Consider the following 17,386-nt stretch of genomic DNA (forward strand, 5'->3'; position numbering starts at 1 on the left):
GCTTTTCGTCTCCCAGCCCCCTCCCCATTACATAAAATAACTTTCTAATTATTCAAAGGCAATCTGATATTTCTTAATCTGATATCTGTTTTGTAGATAATCAATCCATTTTTTCCATTCAATTAAATATCTTTCCTGCGTATTGTCTTTTAAAAACGCTGAGATTTTAGCCATCTCAGCCAAATTAATAACTTTCAATATCCATTCTTCTATTGTAGGTATCTCTTCTTCTTCCAGTATTGTCCAATCAACAGTCTTGCTGCTGTTATTAAATTCAAAATCAATTTAGTCTCAATCCCTGTACAATCCATTATAATTCCCAAAAGGAAAAATTGTGGCAGGAACTTTATCTTCTTCTTCAGTACATTTTGAATAATCCACCAAATTCTTATCCAAAAGACCTTAATTTTCTTGCAAGTCCACCAAATATGAAAATATGTAGCATCATCACAATCACACCTCCAACATTTCGCTTGGATATTAGGATACATACATGATAATTTTTTGGGATCTAAATGCCATCTATAAAACATCTTATAAAAATTTTCCCTTAAATTCTGTGCTTGTGTAAACTTAACATTTCTAACCCAGATTTTCTCCCATGTTTCCAACATTATTGGTTCCTGAATATTCTGTGCCCATTTTATCATACAATCCTTTACCAAATCCTTTTCCGAATCTATTTCAAGCAACACATTATACAATCTCTTTATATGCTCCTGGGTCTGATTTCTAATTTGCTTTATTAAATTTTCCTCCTTTGCATTATACCAATTTTTTGATCTTCTTTCCATCTAGCACTTATTTGCCCATATTGAAACCAAGTATAATTCCTCCCTTCTTCATTTAATACCTGTAATGATTTTAATTGCAATCTACCTCCTTCAGCATACAAAAGTTCTTTATATGTAATCATTTCCTGTTTCTGTTCTATATTTATATTCTCTATTGCATGTCTTGGGCTCATATAGGAATCTTGTAATCTAATTTATAGGAATATTTATTCCAGACCATAAAGAGCACTTCTCAACACATGATTCTTAAAAGCCCTATCCACTTTTTTCCATAAAATAAATGCATGCCATCCATATAACAAGTCATAACCTTCTATATTCAAAATTCTTTCCTCTGTTAAGTTAAACCAGTCACTTATTACTGAAAGGGTTACTGCTTCATAATATAGTTTAAAGTTAGGCATTCTTAAACCACCTCTTTCCCGTGAATCCTGTATTATTTTCATTTTAACCTCGCCTTTTACCCTGCCATATAAATTTATTAATCCCACTCTGCCAATCTTCCAAATTTTTATCCTTTTTAATTATAGGTATCATCTGGAACAGAAACAAAAATCTAGGTAACACATTCATTTTAATAGCCGCAATCCTTCCCAATAGGGATAACTGCAATTTCTTCCAGCCACTCATATCATTCTGAACTTTTTGCCATAGCAAGTCATAATTATTCTTATAAAGTTTCTTGTTCGATGAGCTAATATAGACCCTAAATATTTAACCTTTTTTACTACCTCAAATCCTGTCATTTCCTCTAGTTTTTGTTTCTGTTGTATAGACATATTTTTAATTATCACTTTTGTTTTATTCTGATTTATTTTAAATCCTGATACCTTTCCATATTTATCAATTACTTCCAACAAAAATCTACTTGAATTTATAGGATTCGTTAACGTAACCACTACATCATCTGCAAAAGCTCTAACTTTGTACTCATATTGTCTAATCTTAATTCCTCTATTTTCATTAATTCTCGTATTTTATCTAATAATGGTTCCAGAGTCAAAACAAACAATAATGGTGATAAGGGACATCCCTGTCTTGTTCCTTTCGCAATCTTAATAACTTCTGTCAAACTACCATTTACTATAATCTGTGCTGTTTGCTCTCCATAAATCGCTTTAATTATTCTAATAAAACAGTCTCCAAATTGCATTTTCTATTAATTTAAATAAAAAATCCCAATGCAATCGATCAAAGGCTTTCTCTGCATCCAAAAAAATAAGTGCCGCTGAAGTATTCTTCTTTTCCAAATATTCCAATATATTAATAATCTGTCTAACATTATTCCTCATCTGCCTCCCTTTTATAAAACCAGATTGATCAGTATGAATTCTTTGTTGTAAAACTAACATTAATCTATTTGCTATTATTTTTACAAAAATCTTATAATCATTATTTAAAAGTGAAATCGGCCTATAGTTACCAGGTTTAGAGCAGTCTTGCTCCTCTTCGGTATCAGTGAAATAAAAGATGTTTTCCATGACGGGGTATTCCCACCCTAATTGTATCTGATTAAATAATTCTTTAAGTGGGCCTAATATTTCATCCTGTGTTTTTTATAATAAGTTGCTGTAAGACCATCTGTACCAGGGTTTTCCCATTTTAATTGTTTAATTGCCTCCACTATTTCTCCAGTAGCTATCGGCCGGTTCAGCTCCTCCTCTGTTCTAATGTTAGAATATTCACCTTATAATCTTTCAAATAATCATAAATGTCCCTATCCAATATTTTGTCTTTTGCATATAGTGCAGTATAAAATTCTGAGAATGCCCTTTTAATTTTATCCTGTTGGTATATCTCTTTACCTTTATATTCTATTTTTTGTATGACACGTGCTTTCTGTTTCTTCCTTAAATTATATGCCAACCATCTCCCAGGTTTATTTGCATTACAAAAGGTATTATGTTTAGCATATTGTATATTCGTTGCCACCTGGTCTGCCATTAACATATTAAATTGACTCTGTAATATTTTTATAGCCTCTTTAAGTTTATGATCTTGTGGGTTTTGAATTAATAACTGTTGCTTCCTTTGAATTTCTTCTTCCAAATATCTACGCTGCCTTTGTTTATTATTCCTTTGCCTGTTGTCCAAATAAATCAATATCCTCTAATAAACGCTTTGCTCGCTTCCCACACAGTTCCTATAGGTGTCCCTTTGTACATATTAAAATCAAAAAATTCTTTTAACTGTTTCTTACAATAAGTTACATTATCCTCATATCTAAACAGATTTTCATTCAACCTCCATGTTCTACCACCTTTTTTCCCTTGTAATAATTCCATCCATACTGGGCTATGGTCAGTTAAACACCTCGGAAATATCTTCGTTTTCTTCACCCTAGAAAGCAAGTCATTAGAAATTAAAATAAAATCAATGCGTGAAAAAGATTGATGCCTATCAGAAAAAAAAGTAAAATCTCTCTCATCTGGATTCCGTAACCTCCATATATCTCTAAACTCAAAGTCTTCCATCATTTCAAAAAAGGATTTTGGTAATTTTGCATGTATAGGTATCTTCTTGGAGGAGGTTCTCTTATCCCTTCTTGTATCAATTACTCCATTCCAGTCTCCTAATAAAATAAACGAACTATAATCCCAGAGGGTCAACCTCTCATGTAACATTTTGTAAAACTTTTCTTGTTGCTGATTAGTAGTAGCTTTGTTTATGATTGTTGTGACTTAGATGGGAGGATTACTGATCTTCCTGGCCCCTTTTGTCAGCTCTGTGTTTGATGGCGTCAATCATGGTACCCCACTGGACCATTCGCAAGAATTTGGGATTAATTTTGAAGGTTCAACTAGAAAACATCCAAAGTGTATGAGTCTATGTTCCTACTTGTGGGCAATTCCAAGCACCCTGCATGCAAGGGGACAAAAGTGTGATTAATGAATAGTTTGTGATCTTTGAATAACACAATTAAATATCTTTACAGTTATTAAAATATTCTGTAGCTCACAAAACCCGCAAAGTTATACATTCAATCTAGGAATACCTTTACTCTAGAAAGAAAAGTGAACAACTAAGCATGTACTACAGACTTGTCTGATCTCTCTTTCTGAGTCTGTATAAGATGATACCAAATCTCACAAAACTGGCATCAGTCACCACAAAAGTTGGTGCATTCAGATAATAATAAGCCTTATTAAGATAAGTTTTTTTTTTTTAGCTAATTCATGCTTCTGCAGCTGAACTGCAGTTATCTGCTGCAGATAAGAGCCAAGGGACTCCTGTTGTACTCCACAGGCATAATACTTCCAAAATAACTGCATAATTAATTTAATTAATAAATTTCATGCTGTAATATGGCTACAGGTGGCTTAAACATGTAGCTAATCAGATTCTATGATGTTGGGCTTATAAAAAAAACTTCCACCATTTTTGGATCAGGTTTAACTGCTTCAGCTGAGATGATGTCTCAGCATAACAATACCATCAAGTCAAAAATGGCATTTGTTTAGTTAAATAAAGTCCTGTTTTATAGAATTTCTCAAAAGCTGCTGTCAGTTTATCACAGAGCTTTCAACAGTTCCTGTGTAGACAAAATCAGGAAATATTTGCAAGAAAGAATCTATAGATAGTCCAGATAGGTGAGTGCCCAAATGTTACAGAATTTGTAACAACTATGATACCTTACAGAGGTTGTCAAATGGTGAGATTCTGGTGTCAATTCAGTTTGCCACAAACTTTTTATGGCCTCTAATTTAACAAAATTAATACACTTTGCATGGATGCAAAATAATGCTGGGATAAAATGGTACTTCTATACCACAGCTTTGTTTGCCATCAGCTCTTTAAACAAGACCAGTGAGCCACACTTAACATAATTGTCATAACATAATGTTTGTTGCCAATGGCTGTGTTCTTCCTTAATGGACTTTTAATACAGACTCCAGAGTCAATTAAAACATACCATTCTTTAACTATAAATATGCAAACACTATTTAAATACACACAGACACACACAGATGCACCCTTGGAAGACCTGAAGGATCAGTTTAGGGAAAAGATTGCTATGGAGACAATCTATATGGTCACTAAGAGTCTACATTGACTTAATGGCGCATAATGAATAGATATATATCACAAATGACCATGACAGCAATAGTCCTTAGACTTTTATACCGCTTCACAGTGCTTTACAGCCAATCACAGTTCTCAATGTTTCTTCCTGTTCTTTCAGGGCTTCCTCTTGGCTGCAGGGTCTTCTGGAACTTACAATACTACACATGGGGACTACGCAGTGGTGGGCTGCTGCCGGTTGTAACAACCGGTTCTCCCAGCACCAAAAATATAAGCCTTGCGTGCCTTCCGTGCATGCAAGCGGCTTCAAAAACACAGCAATATAGGACGGAATAGTGCCGAGGCAGGTGGGCTGGCCTACCCAGGGGTCTCAACTATGCAGGTTGCAGGGTGGCAGCAGCCCACCTCTGGGACTATCCTGAAGCAGGGGTGAAATCCAGCAGGTTCTGACAGATTCTGGAGAACTGGTAGTGGAAATTCTGAGCAGTTCGGAGAACCCATAGTGGAAATTTTGAATAGTTTGGAGAACCGGCAAATAACACCTCTGGCTGGCCCCCGAGTGGGGTGGAAATGGAGGTTTTGGAATATCCTTCCCCCAGGAGTGGGGGGAATGGGGATTTTGCAGTATCCTTCCCCTGGAGTGGGGTGGGAATGGAGATTTTACAGTATCCTTCCCCTGCCACACCCACCAAGCCATGTCCACCAAGCCACACCACGCCCATCAAGCCACACCCATAGAACTGGTAGTAAAAAAAATTGAATTTCACCACTACCCTAAAGTCCAGACTTCTGAATTTCCAAACTGCTCCCAGTGGCTACATAGAATTTGGACAAAATCTGCCAATAGGTTTGATTCTGCTGGGCTGTTATGTTTTATGCATGCTCACAAACTGAATCATTATTATCTACAGTTTAAAGGGTCTCAATTTAGGGGAGCTGTGAAAAAACTACTGGCAATTAGAATAGAGAAAATACCAGGCTAGACAGACTGTTGATTCAGGAGCTTGGCCACCAAAACACTGTATCAAAATAACTTGATTGGTATGTTAAGTGAACCCTCTATGAGGAATTGTGACTTATTTATTGCACAATGATTAAATAAACCATGTGGTCCATAATATAATACAATATATAAACCAGGGCAGTGTCTTAATTCACATGTTGCATTCAATTCAGAGCAGAGAAAGCCCATACTTATTACTATTATTATTTTTGACCTTCAAAGGCTGTAAGAAAAGTGGTTGGTAAAATCAGCGATTTATATAAATGGCATAGATGGCATAAATAGTACTTCCTCCTCCTATTTTTCCCAACAATAACAGTAACAGCTTAAAGCACTCAACTTGTTCCAGCAACACAAAGGTACGCTTCTGAAAATATTGACTTTTGCAAAATTTAAGTACTATGATATGAAAATATTACTGTAAAAAAAAAGCTGAGGGTCGTTTATACCTGCACCAAACAATTATTTCCTTAACTATGCTTGTTGAATAAATCATAACTGGCTGAGATCTCACATCACATAAACCCATAAACTGTTTGACATATGATTAACAACTGAGTTTGTATGAGTTAAGCCAAATATGGTAATTGTAAGCTATTCAAAGTCAGTTGGGAGTTAAGTGGCATAAATACTTGTCAAATTAATAAAATTAAAAACTATTTTATGATTTGATATGGTATATGAACACATAAAATATAAAGGGAGCTTTTAATATTCATTTAGAAGAATACAATTACCTCAAATATGCTTCCTCCCTTTTATTTCTACAGTTCCCTTCATCCTTTACTGTTGGACATGCCAATAGCGTCTCAACATCTACGGTAAAATGGCCTTACAGCGCCCCCCCCCATTCCAAATTGAAACCGTATTGTCTTAAAACATTCCACTCTTACTGAAGTTGATATTTACTTTTTGTTAAGATTTATAGCCCACCTTTTCCTCCCCATCTTCCCCAGGAAGAATTCTGTGATATACAATTAATTTTAATTCATTATTGGACGGGGAGGGAACTTGTAAATTTCAGAAGAATCCCAGACTATGTGGTAGGCACTAGATTGAGGCTGTGCTAAACCAACCAGAGATAGAACTATCCATCACTTATTAGCTTTGTATATAACGTGTAACTAGATGTATTGGGAGTAGTATCTTATCCATTCAATGCTAAACTATATTATGGCTTAACATCAGTGGTGGGATGAGCCCTCTCAGCGAACCAGTTGTTCAAGCAGTAGGATCCCACCCCTGCTTGATAAGTTGTAATATGGCCTGAGTCAGAGTTATAGTTATGACTGGCTGAAAATTTTCTTGGCTTAATTGAAATGGGATTTTAACCACTTGTAGTTATTATTCTAGAAAAAGTAAACTGCGTACAGTATAAATCTTTATATTCTGCACAGGCTGAAAAGGTTTTGTAAGTTTTTATAGGTTTTTTCCCCCCAAGTTGCTTTCTGTCAAAAAGCAAATATTTTTAATATTTGGATATTTATAGGATTTTATTTATATCTACAGGTTTTGTACAGTTTTATCTTTGTGGTTAAGATGCAGCCAATACGTTTTAAAATAAATTAAACAAATTAAAAAAATATTTTAATATTATTCATCAGAAAAATCCTAAAGGTAGAAAATGGGGAGTGGGTGGGGTGGGAAATTATTTGTTCAAAGATGCTTTGCGCTCTTTTACAAAAACCCTCATTAGGGAAAACGAAGTTGAACTGTTGCAGTTGTCTTGTAGTCCTTAAAAATATAAAAACAAAACATAATGGTGAAAAAGAAAAATGCCACAAATGTTAAGAGAGGCTTCAATTACGTTGATCTTAGAAAAAGCCTCAGAAGCACTATCACTAAGGTTCTTAAGTCTTCGTTCTGCTTAAGAAAAAAAGAGAAATTCAACATGCGCTCAAAAAAATTATTTCGTTTTAGGGAAAAGTGATCCCATTTCATTTAGCAAGCTGGACTCTATGTATGCGTAAAAATACCGTGCCTTCGGCTTCTAAAAGTTATAAGAATTAGACAACGGCGTTAGACCCATTCCAAAAGAAAATGAAAACAAAAATAAAAAAGAAACCTAAGGAACAGCCCGCTAAATACGAGCTTCCACGAGGTCCACAGCCTGCAGACTGTTGACCCTGAACGCGCTTGCGCACTCGATCGCCTTGACTCCTTTGCTCCTTGGCCGTCGCCACTCCGCCCTCAAGCTCAGATATCGCGAGAGCTCTGTCCGAGAAACGGCGGAGGCCAACATGGCGGAAGGTAAGCGAGACGGGGGTGGCGGCAGTAGCTGCAACTTGAGCAGGAGAGTGGATTCGCCCTGAGGCGGTTTTATACGGGGTGGAGCATTTCTTTCGGGGTTTGTCGAGAAAAGACCGAAAAGGAAGAGGAGAGGCTGAAGGCGCGTTATCGACAGGGGTCATCTGTTATTTTGGTGTGAACCAGGGGGCGTTCCCTGGCAAGGAACAAACCTTTCCCCCTCTGACTAAAAGCTGGTCGGACTACAACTCCCATCGCTCGTAACGAAAGCGATCCTTTGGCTTTTCCGGCGGAGGAAGATGAGAGGTGTAATATCACGCCGGCAGGCTAGAAAAACCTGGGCTAAAGAGGGAGGGTCTCTGTCTGGGATTGGATAGTGGGGAGGAGGAAGGGTGGGAGAGAGGAGGCGGTAAAAAAAAAAGCCAGTGTATTTTTCTGAAATAAGATGCTTTAAAACACCTTTCTTCTCAGTGGGATGCTCTCAGGTTGGATTATAGCTCCTCTGCCTTATCTGGGGGTGGGCTGTGCCTGAAACACCTGTTAATGTTTTACGGCCCACTACAGGCACTTAATTTGCTTTATTTAACTCTGGTGATTGATTAGCGAAGCTGCGTATTGGCTGGCAGTGATTTGTTGAATGTTAGGGTTTCTATCTGAGAGAGGAGTGGGGTATTTTGGGGGGTTGGGTGTCTTACACACAGTTTTTCACTCCTAGTTACAATTTCCTTAGCAAGGTTTCTTTCAAAAGTGGTTTGGCATTGCCTGTTTCCTAGGGCTAAGAGTGAGTGACTAGCCCAAGATCACTTGGTTGGCTTTGTGCCTAGGGTGGGACTTGAATTTAGGGTCCTCCAGTTTCTAACCTGACACCTTAACTACTGCACCAAACTTGCTCTGATATTGAGAGAATGGAGAATTAATTTTTTTGCAAGGAGAGCCCTTCCCTAAGAAACTGTTTAACAGTAATCCAGGCTGTTAGTATTTTTAGCTCAGGTTTGCTTGAATTGAAATGCCCTTAAGTTTCTTTCCCATTATCTTTGACCTAATTATTAAAGTGGCATACCAGGGATTTTATCTAAACCTAGGACTTCCTCTGAAGTCGGAGATTAATCCAACAATATCTGGGAACCCATAGATTTCTTAGTCCTAATTTTCAATGGTGGACTATTGGTCATCAATGTCCCAAAAGGTCTTTCCTGGTTTTGACTGAAATTATTAGGGATTAAATATGAACTTTCTACTGAGGATGACCTTACTGTTTGGCCCTTCCTGTTGCTTACATGGATTCTCCATATCTGCAGGCAAAAACTTTTCTGTTTATCTCATATCAGTGATCTTCTCACATATTTATACATGTTTCAGATTCCACTCTAGTCTGTGAAGCAGCAATGGTTATGAAACTTTCATCCTTTTATAGTGCTTGTTGTAGGATTATTGTTTCTTCCCTGAAGTCCCCAAAAGGATAGGCTGATGATGAAATTTTAAGACCCAAGGTTGTTTTAAATGGTTATACAGCATTCACAGTAGGCTGAATTCACATATCACATTATATCATGGTTTCTATGTTATGCTATATCACAGTTTTAATTAGTTTGTTGAACAAGTGGTCAGACTCAGCTGAATAAGCCTAATTCATAATTTACAAGCTACATTGTAAGCTAAAGTCAAACTAACCAGATGTTGAATCTAGTTAGTGTATAATACCTATGAAAGAAGCAGTAAGGGGTTGTTGGTCTAAAAATCAATTGTGTTGTAAATGTTGTACCTTGATGAACGTATCTTTTCTTTTATGTACACTGAGAGCATATGCACCAAGACAAATTCCTTGTGTGTCCAATCACACTTGGCCAATAAAATTCTATTCTATTCTAAAAGGGCACCGATGATTATTATAAAAAGGTAAAGGTTTTCCTGTCAGTTATGTCTGGGGCATGGTGCTCATCTCCATTTCTTGGCCAAGGGAGCCAGCCAAGATGCTTAAATCTAAATCTAGGTTAATAAAATACAGTTATTAAATTCACATAACATGAATGCCCAGCCCAATAAAGTATTTGGCTTAATGTGATTGCTTGATGCTTCCTACCATTATACAGAAATTGCACCTTTGTGCCCATTTCTGAATGAAATGAAAGAAAGTGTTTTGAGCAAGATAAATGAAAAGGTTTCCTAAATGAGTAAGAATTTGAATTAACTATTCTACATTGGTTCTTGATTGCCTTAATTCTGAATAAGACAGGGTACTGAACAGTAATTAAATACTGAAAAGTAATTGTTCTCTTTAGAATGTATATTCTCAATGGATTCAGCCCTGAGACAAAATTATTGTAATGCTGATCTATTTGAAAACCAGTTATGATGTCATGCATTAATCCATTCTCAATAAATTTTGACTCATTGTTCATTTTGCCCACTCTGCTTTACAGTTATAAGTGTAACTTCCATGTTGAAAGAACATACAGAAATAAACACAAGCTAGTTTAGAATAGAATGAATGTATTTTATAACCTTTAAATTGCAGGTAAACTGTTATTCTAATCCTTTATGTTCTTATATAGGAAACTTTACTAATTTAAAATACTTATAGTCCATTCTCCTGAAATCTTAAATATTTTTTGAAAGCAAATGTGAAAACAGTACAGAAGCAGTTGTCAGTAGGTTGATGATTTTACAGATTTTGACTTCCTCCTCCTGCCAGAAATCTGTGTTCTCTGTTTTTCTTTTTAAGAAAACATTGTTCAAGGAAAGGAAGACATCTAGAATTTCACTGGAAGATGACCAACTTGTTCAGATTCTTTTCCTCTTCTGCATTACTTTGTAGTGTGCTTGTTTCCTGTGCAGAAGTTTGGTAGATAAGACAGCACAGCAGAAATGTTACTGTAGGGGAGGTTTGCAAAATTAAATGAAACTTAATTCTCCGAGGCATGGTTTTACAACTAAAGCTCTGTTATATTTTATTAAATTATTTGTGTTTATTTTATCAGATTTAAATAAAATTGCAGTGAATAAAAATTATGAAGTAAAAGTATATGCAGCTTATATTTAAATAATATGCAGTATGCATGTCATCATCTTAGAAAAGGCATTTCCTATTATGCAATTAAGGGCAATGCCTCTTTAAAAAATAAGCTGCTGGCAGTTCTTGAAAGAAGTTATGTGAAAAATAAGGCTTCAGAGTTCAGCCAGTCAATTAAACATATATTTGATTAACAACTAAAAGAATAATAGTATATAATTGTGTAGAATTACTTGTGCTTTCCAAACAGTAGCTGTTGAATGTTGAATATGTCTCTATGGCTGAAGAATAGTTAAATTCTGTCATTTTTGGCAGCTAAATCTAGGCTTGGAAAATCGCAGCTTCCTGAGCATCTAGAAATGATACACTGGATTCCTAAAAGAAAAATAATACAAATACTGTGCACAGTATAAAACTAATAATTTCCATCAATTTGATGCCTTACATTAAAAGGTATTATTGAGATTTTAAAATCTGATTTAGCTTGTTTTTCCTAAGAAATAGCTTGTGTCTATCTACAGATGTCCATAAAAGTATGTATATAAGCCTTTTAAAAAAATCAAACCATGTATATGGCAAACAATAAGTAGAATACCTGAAAGTGTTTTAAAATTATAAAAGAAGTTAATTATATTTCTAAATAATAAGGGGTTCTGAAGGTGGGAGTTTCAAAAGTTAGAGGCTTACACAATAAAATGTTGCATTATCACTGCACAGTATCAAATACAGTAAGCAGGGCAGCAATGGAAGAATCTGTTTAGGTTTATATGCTAATCATAGAGGCCAAAATCTTTATAGGTCTTTATGGGCTTTTTAAAATTTGTGTTTAGTATGTTAGAGGGATGGGGGAAACATAACATGAGTTGTGCATTCCACCATGTAAGAATTGTTTGTTAAACATTTTTATATTTATCTTGTTTCTTTTTTTTAAATTAAACACTTTAAAGTATAAGCAAACAGGAAAAAAGGGATAGTTAATTGTTGCAAGGATATATCTATATATGCAACAATTAAATAAAGTGCATCCAGTATACTTTGAGCAAATATTTGAGTTAGTAAAGTTTAATAAAACTGCAACATCTGTATTTCTCTTTAACAAAGTGTTTTAGATAATCCTGGGTTAAATGTAGGACAATTTGTATTGGGGCTGCAGCTTGAGAAATTCCCCAGCTAATAGGGCCAAAGGTTGGGGATAGTCTCAAAGTTGTAATTTAAGCACATCTGGAAGATACCAGATTGGGAAAGATGGCTTTACATAAATGAAAACTCATTTTCTGAAAATCCACAGGCTTTTTTTTGTATTTTATAGTTGTAACTTATTTCAGTAGTAGTTTATGTAAATAAGTAGTAACTGATAAATTTTTCCAATGAATTTGGGTCTTTGTGTAGCTGTAATGTTTTTTTAGCTTGTTAGTGAACAATGTCCAGAGGAACAGAGAAATATTGTTTTGTAGGGCTCCAAGCCACTGCAGTTTCCTTCCCCCTACTTCATTAGGGAGCCATTCAATTTGTAATTTGAATAAACTGCTTTAATAATCTAAAATTATATTTAGATTATTGTTGGCTTGTGATTTTTAATTTGCACATAAATTTTCTGTTCTGGTAAAGTGCAAAGGTGTATTTATTTTTTATTTTTTGCAAGGCCATTTGAAACTCCTAGAGATAAAATACAGTTTAAAAATAAATAAGTGTAAGATTGCCCTTTTCATATTTTTTTCAGGACAGGGTGGGAATTTAGGGGATGCTTACACGATACAATAATTGATTTGGGGAAAAGCCGGGGAGCTTAAAATATGGAATTGCAGTCAGTTGAATTAACTTTATTTGTTCCTTAAAAGCTTGAATAAGTAGACTGAATTTCCTTTGTAGCTAGATCAAGAAATTGTGCAGATAAAAAGTATTAAATGTAAAGCTAATTCATTATTCAATAAAAGTTCTCTGATCAATACTGTAACCTTTAATATCTGAAGGAAGAGAACTTGATTTTCTCACAGAGTTCATAGCTGTGTTTGCAGCATGTCAGTATGAAAATTTTGGCAATTAATAACATTTTGCTTCAGAGGCATAATTGATTTTTCCACCCCCTTCTGTCACCCAGATAGGAATTTGGTTCTTGTTGCATTTGTAAGAATGTCGGTATCTGTTTAAGTTGAAATATTTGTAAGAATCATGTAGTTGAAGTCCAACCAGCCTTGCTAGAAGAAAAATGTTTCTGTTTGATATTTTTATTGTCTGTTGATCTAATCTCATGTTGAGTATTATGTTAAGAAGGATTCAGGCAAACTGGAGCAGATGCAAAGAAAGACACAGAAATGATAATCGAGGAACTGGGAACAAGAAAATATTGAGACAATTGGGCATATTTAACTTTGAGGAAAATGATAAGAGTTGTTTTTCTTTACTGTAGCATTCTTCAAGTACCTAAACAAATGTTAGATAGAAAAAGACTAAGTTCTATTATCTGTTATTTTCTGGTGTCGAATATAAACGATGCAGACAGATTCCAGGTGAATATTAGGAAAACAATTCTAACAAAAAGGGCAGTTATGGCTATTATCAAAGGAGAAAGAAAGCTTTCCTAGACTTGGTGTGTTAGTCAGACATTAAAATTTGAGGATGCTTAGTTTAAACTGAGTATGGAGCTGAACTCAATGACTTATCTGGCCCCTTCTTACTCATAAACTACTGTTGAACATATATGTCATTCAGAGACCACTAATGAAGAAAGCTTACTAAAATGTTTAATTTTTTCATTAGTTTCCCTCGTTTATTATTTTTATAGATAACTCAAAGGCAGCAAACAAAACTCCTTTCTCCTATTTTCCCCACAGCAGCAACCCTGTGAGCTGAGAGAGAGAGTAAGTGGCCTAAAGTCACCCAGTCAACTTTGATATCTAAGACAAGACTAGAAGTTATCCTCTAGCCCTGTGCCTTAACCCATTTAATCTTTTCTTCACCACAGACCCCTTTAAATACCTTTTATGGCCACAGACCATAGCCACGGAACCCCAAAACTTAAGATTTAAATCATAACACTTCAAGCCTTTCGCGAAACCTCTGTGACAGTCCAGGGGTCCACAGACCACAGGTGGAGAACCACTAGATCAGACTGACTTACCTGCTTTTATTTATTTATTTATTTATTTATTTATTTATTTATTTATTTATTTATTTATTTATTTATTTATTTATTTATATATGCGTTTATATCCCGCCCTTCTCCGAAGACTCAGGGCGGCTTACACTATGTCAAGCAATAGTCTTCATCTATTTGTATATTATATACAAAGTCAACTTATTGCCCCCAACAATCTGGGTCCTCATTTTACCTACCTTATAAAGGATGGAAGGCTGAGTCAACCTTGGGCCTGGTGGGACTAGAACCTGCAGTAATTGCAAGCAGCTGCTGTTAATAACAGACTGCATTAGTCTGTTGAGCCATCAGAGGCCCCTGTTACATTTTTACATTTATTACATTTTTATTAATTACTTATTTATTTAATTACTTATTTAATTTTATTTAAATAAAGACGGAGAAGACGCCTAGAGAGTTCCTGGAGATCCAGTCGTTCGGAGGCTGATCGGACACTAGTTAGGTCATATACCAGGACCTACCTAGTGGCATTGAGGGAAGCGAGACGTGGTTACGTCTCCTCCCTCATTGCGTCGGCAGATAATCGCCCAGCCGCCCTGTTTCGGGTGACACGCTCTCTCCTTCAACAGGGGGAGCGGGATGACCCGTTGCAGGGACGTGCCGAGGAGTTTAGTGGTTATCTATACGATAAAATCGTTCAGCTTCGGGATGGTCTGGATCAAAATTGGGTGGATCCAGGTGAGAGGTCAGAGAGCTGTCTTGTTGAGACTGTTTGGGATGAATTTGACCCTGTGGCTCCTGAGGACATGGACAGGTTGCTGCGGAGGTTGAATGCCACCACATGTTTACTGGACCCGTGCCCCTCCTGGCTGGTACTGGCCACGCAGGAGGTGACACGAGGCTGGCTCCAGGGGATTACTAATGCTTCTTTGCTGGAGGGGGTCTTCCCTGCCGCCTTGAAAGAGGTAGTGGTGAGGCCTCTCCTCAAGAAGCCTTCCCTGGACCCGGCTGTTTTAGGTAACTATCGTCCGGTCTCCAACCTTCGCTTTGTGGCGAAGGTTGTAGAGAGTGTGGTGGCACGTCAATTACCCCAGTACCTGGATGAAACTGTCTGTCTAGACCCGTTCCAGTCCGGCTTCCGGCCCAGATACAGCACGGAGACGGCTTTGGTCGCGTTGGTGGATGATCTCTGGAGGGCCAGGGATAGGGGTTATTCCTCTGCCTTGGTCCTATTAGACCTCTCAGCAGCTTTTGATACCATCGACCATGGTATCTTGCTGCACCGGTTGGAGGGATTGGGAGTGGGAGGCACCGTTTATCGGTGGTTCTCCTCCTATCTCTCTGACCGGTCGCAGACGGTGTTGACAGGAGGGCAGAGGTCAACCCCGAGACACCTCACTTGTGGGGTGCCGCAGGGGTCGATTCTCTCGCCCCTCCTGTTCAACATCTATATGAAGCCGCTGGGTGAGATCATCAGTGGTTTCAGTGTGAGGTATCAACTGTATGCTGATGATACTCAGCTGTACTTTTCCACACCGGGCCACCCCAACGAAGCTGTCAAAGTGCTGTCCTGGTGTCTGGAGGCCGTATGGGTCTGGATGGGGAGAAACAGGCTCAAGCTCAATCCCTCCAAGACAGAGTGGCTGTGGATGCCGGCACCCCAGTACAGTCAGCTGCAGCCGCGGCTGACTGTTGGGGGCGAGTCATTGGCCCCAATGGAAAGGTTGCGCAACTTGGGCGTTCTCCTGGATGGATGGCTGTCTTTTGAAGACCATTTGACGGCCGTCTCCAGGAGAACTTTTTACCAGGTTCGCCTGGTTCGCCAGTTGCGCCCCTTCCTAGACCGGGATGCCCTATGCACAGTCACTCATGCTCTCGTGACATCTCGCCTGGATTACTGCAATGCCCTCTACATGGGGCTTCCCTTGAGGAGCACCCGGAAGCTCCAGTTAGTCCAGAATGCGGCTGCGCGGGTGATAGAGGGAGCCCCTCGTGGCTCCCATATGACACCACTCCTGCGCAGACTGCACTGGCTACCTGTGGCTTTCCGGGTGCGCTTCAAGGTTTTGGTAACCATCTTCAAAGCGCTCCATGGCTTAGGGCCGGGTTACTTACGGGACCGTCTGCTGCCACCGACTGCCTCCCACCGACCCGTGCGCTCTCACAGGGAGGGACTCCTAGGGGTGCCACCCAGGGGAAGGGCCTTCTCTGTGGGGGCTCCCACCCTCTGGAACGAACTTCCCCCGGGACTCCGTCAACTTCCCGACCTTCGAACCTTTCACCCCGAGCTTAAGACACATCTATTTATTTGCGCAGGACTGGGCTAGGATTTTAATTTTAAATTTAGTTTTTAATGGGGTTTTATTATCTTGATTTATAAATTTTAAATTCGGCCTTATTTAATAAGTTTTTTAATTAATGTTTTATTTTGTATTTATATTTCTGTATTTTGTGTTTTAATAGGCTGTAAACCACCCTGAGTCCCTTGGGAGATAGGGCGGTATAGAAATGTGATTAAATTAATTAATTAATTAATTAAATTTAATTAATTACTTATTTATTAAGTAGTTATTTATTAATAACTACTATTAATCTTCTCATAGTTCCCATCACCAATCTCTTTCCACTTATGACTGTATGACTGTAATTTTGTTGCTGGCAATCCTTATGATTTATATTGCTATATTGACCATCAATTGTGTTGTAAATGTTGTACCTTGATGAATGTATCTTTTCTTTTATGTACACTGAGAGCATATGCACCAAGACAAATTCCTTGTGTGTCCAATCACACTGGGCCAATAAAAATTCTATTCTATTCTGTTATGCCATTCACCTCCCCTACAGATGACTCTGGGTGACTCACCATATTTAAGGATATGTTAGGACTAGGTTAGTTTTCAAACTTTTCTTTTCTGTTCCTATAAATTCTGCTTACCACTTTGATATTTCACAGAAGCAAAGCCAGGGAAGGAAAAACCTTGTATTGCCTGGCTTCAAATGACACGCTGAACCTGTGGTTTATTGACTATGTCAATACTTAAGCTTTGCTTGTGCAATATCTTATAGCAATCTCCTTTAAATATCACTGATCCCTTATATAAATTGCAGTAAAGGATTTACCCAAAGCACAGGACTAAGACTAATTTAAACTGTGACTTAGTATGATAGGTACAATCCATTGAGATGGATATGTCTGGCTATGGTTTGGTTAC

The 17,386-nt window shown here is 37.4% G+C and overlaps 1 protein-coding gene across 2 annotated transcripts in view; it reads left to right on the forward strand.

Moving 5' to 3' along the window:
* Nucleotides 1-8,041: 8,041 nt before the first annotated feature.
* ANKFY1 (ankyrin repeat and FYVE domain containing 1) overlaps nucleotides 8,042-17,386 on the forward strand; it is a 71,183-nt gene continuing 61,838 nt past the window's right edge. Inside the window, exon 1 of one of the 2 annotated variants that reach the window (XM_058164350.1) lies at nucleotides 8,042-8,070. In XM_058164350.1, coding sequence (XP_058020333.1) covers nucleotides 8,061-8,070 — 10 coding nt within the window. In that variant the 5' untranslated portion in view covers nucleotides 8,042-8,060. Of the gene's footprint in view, nucleotides 8,071-8,104; nucleotides 8,374-17,386 lie in introns of those variants that run through there. The other variant, XM_058164351.1, reaches the window with a different exon arrangement.

The sequence above is a fragment of the Ahaetulla prasina genome, chromosome 1 (genome assembly GCF_028640845.1).
Source record: "Ahaetulla prasina isolate Xishuangbanna chromosome 1, ASM2864084v1, whole genome shotgun sequence".
NCBI lineage: Eukaryota > Metazoa > Chordata > Lepidosauria > Squamata > Colubridae > Ahaetulla > Ahaetulla prasina.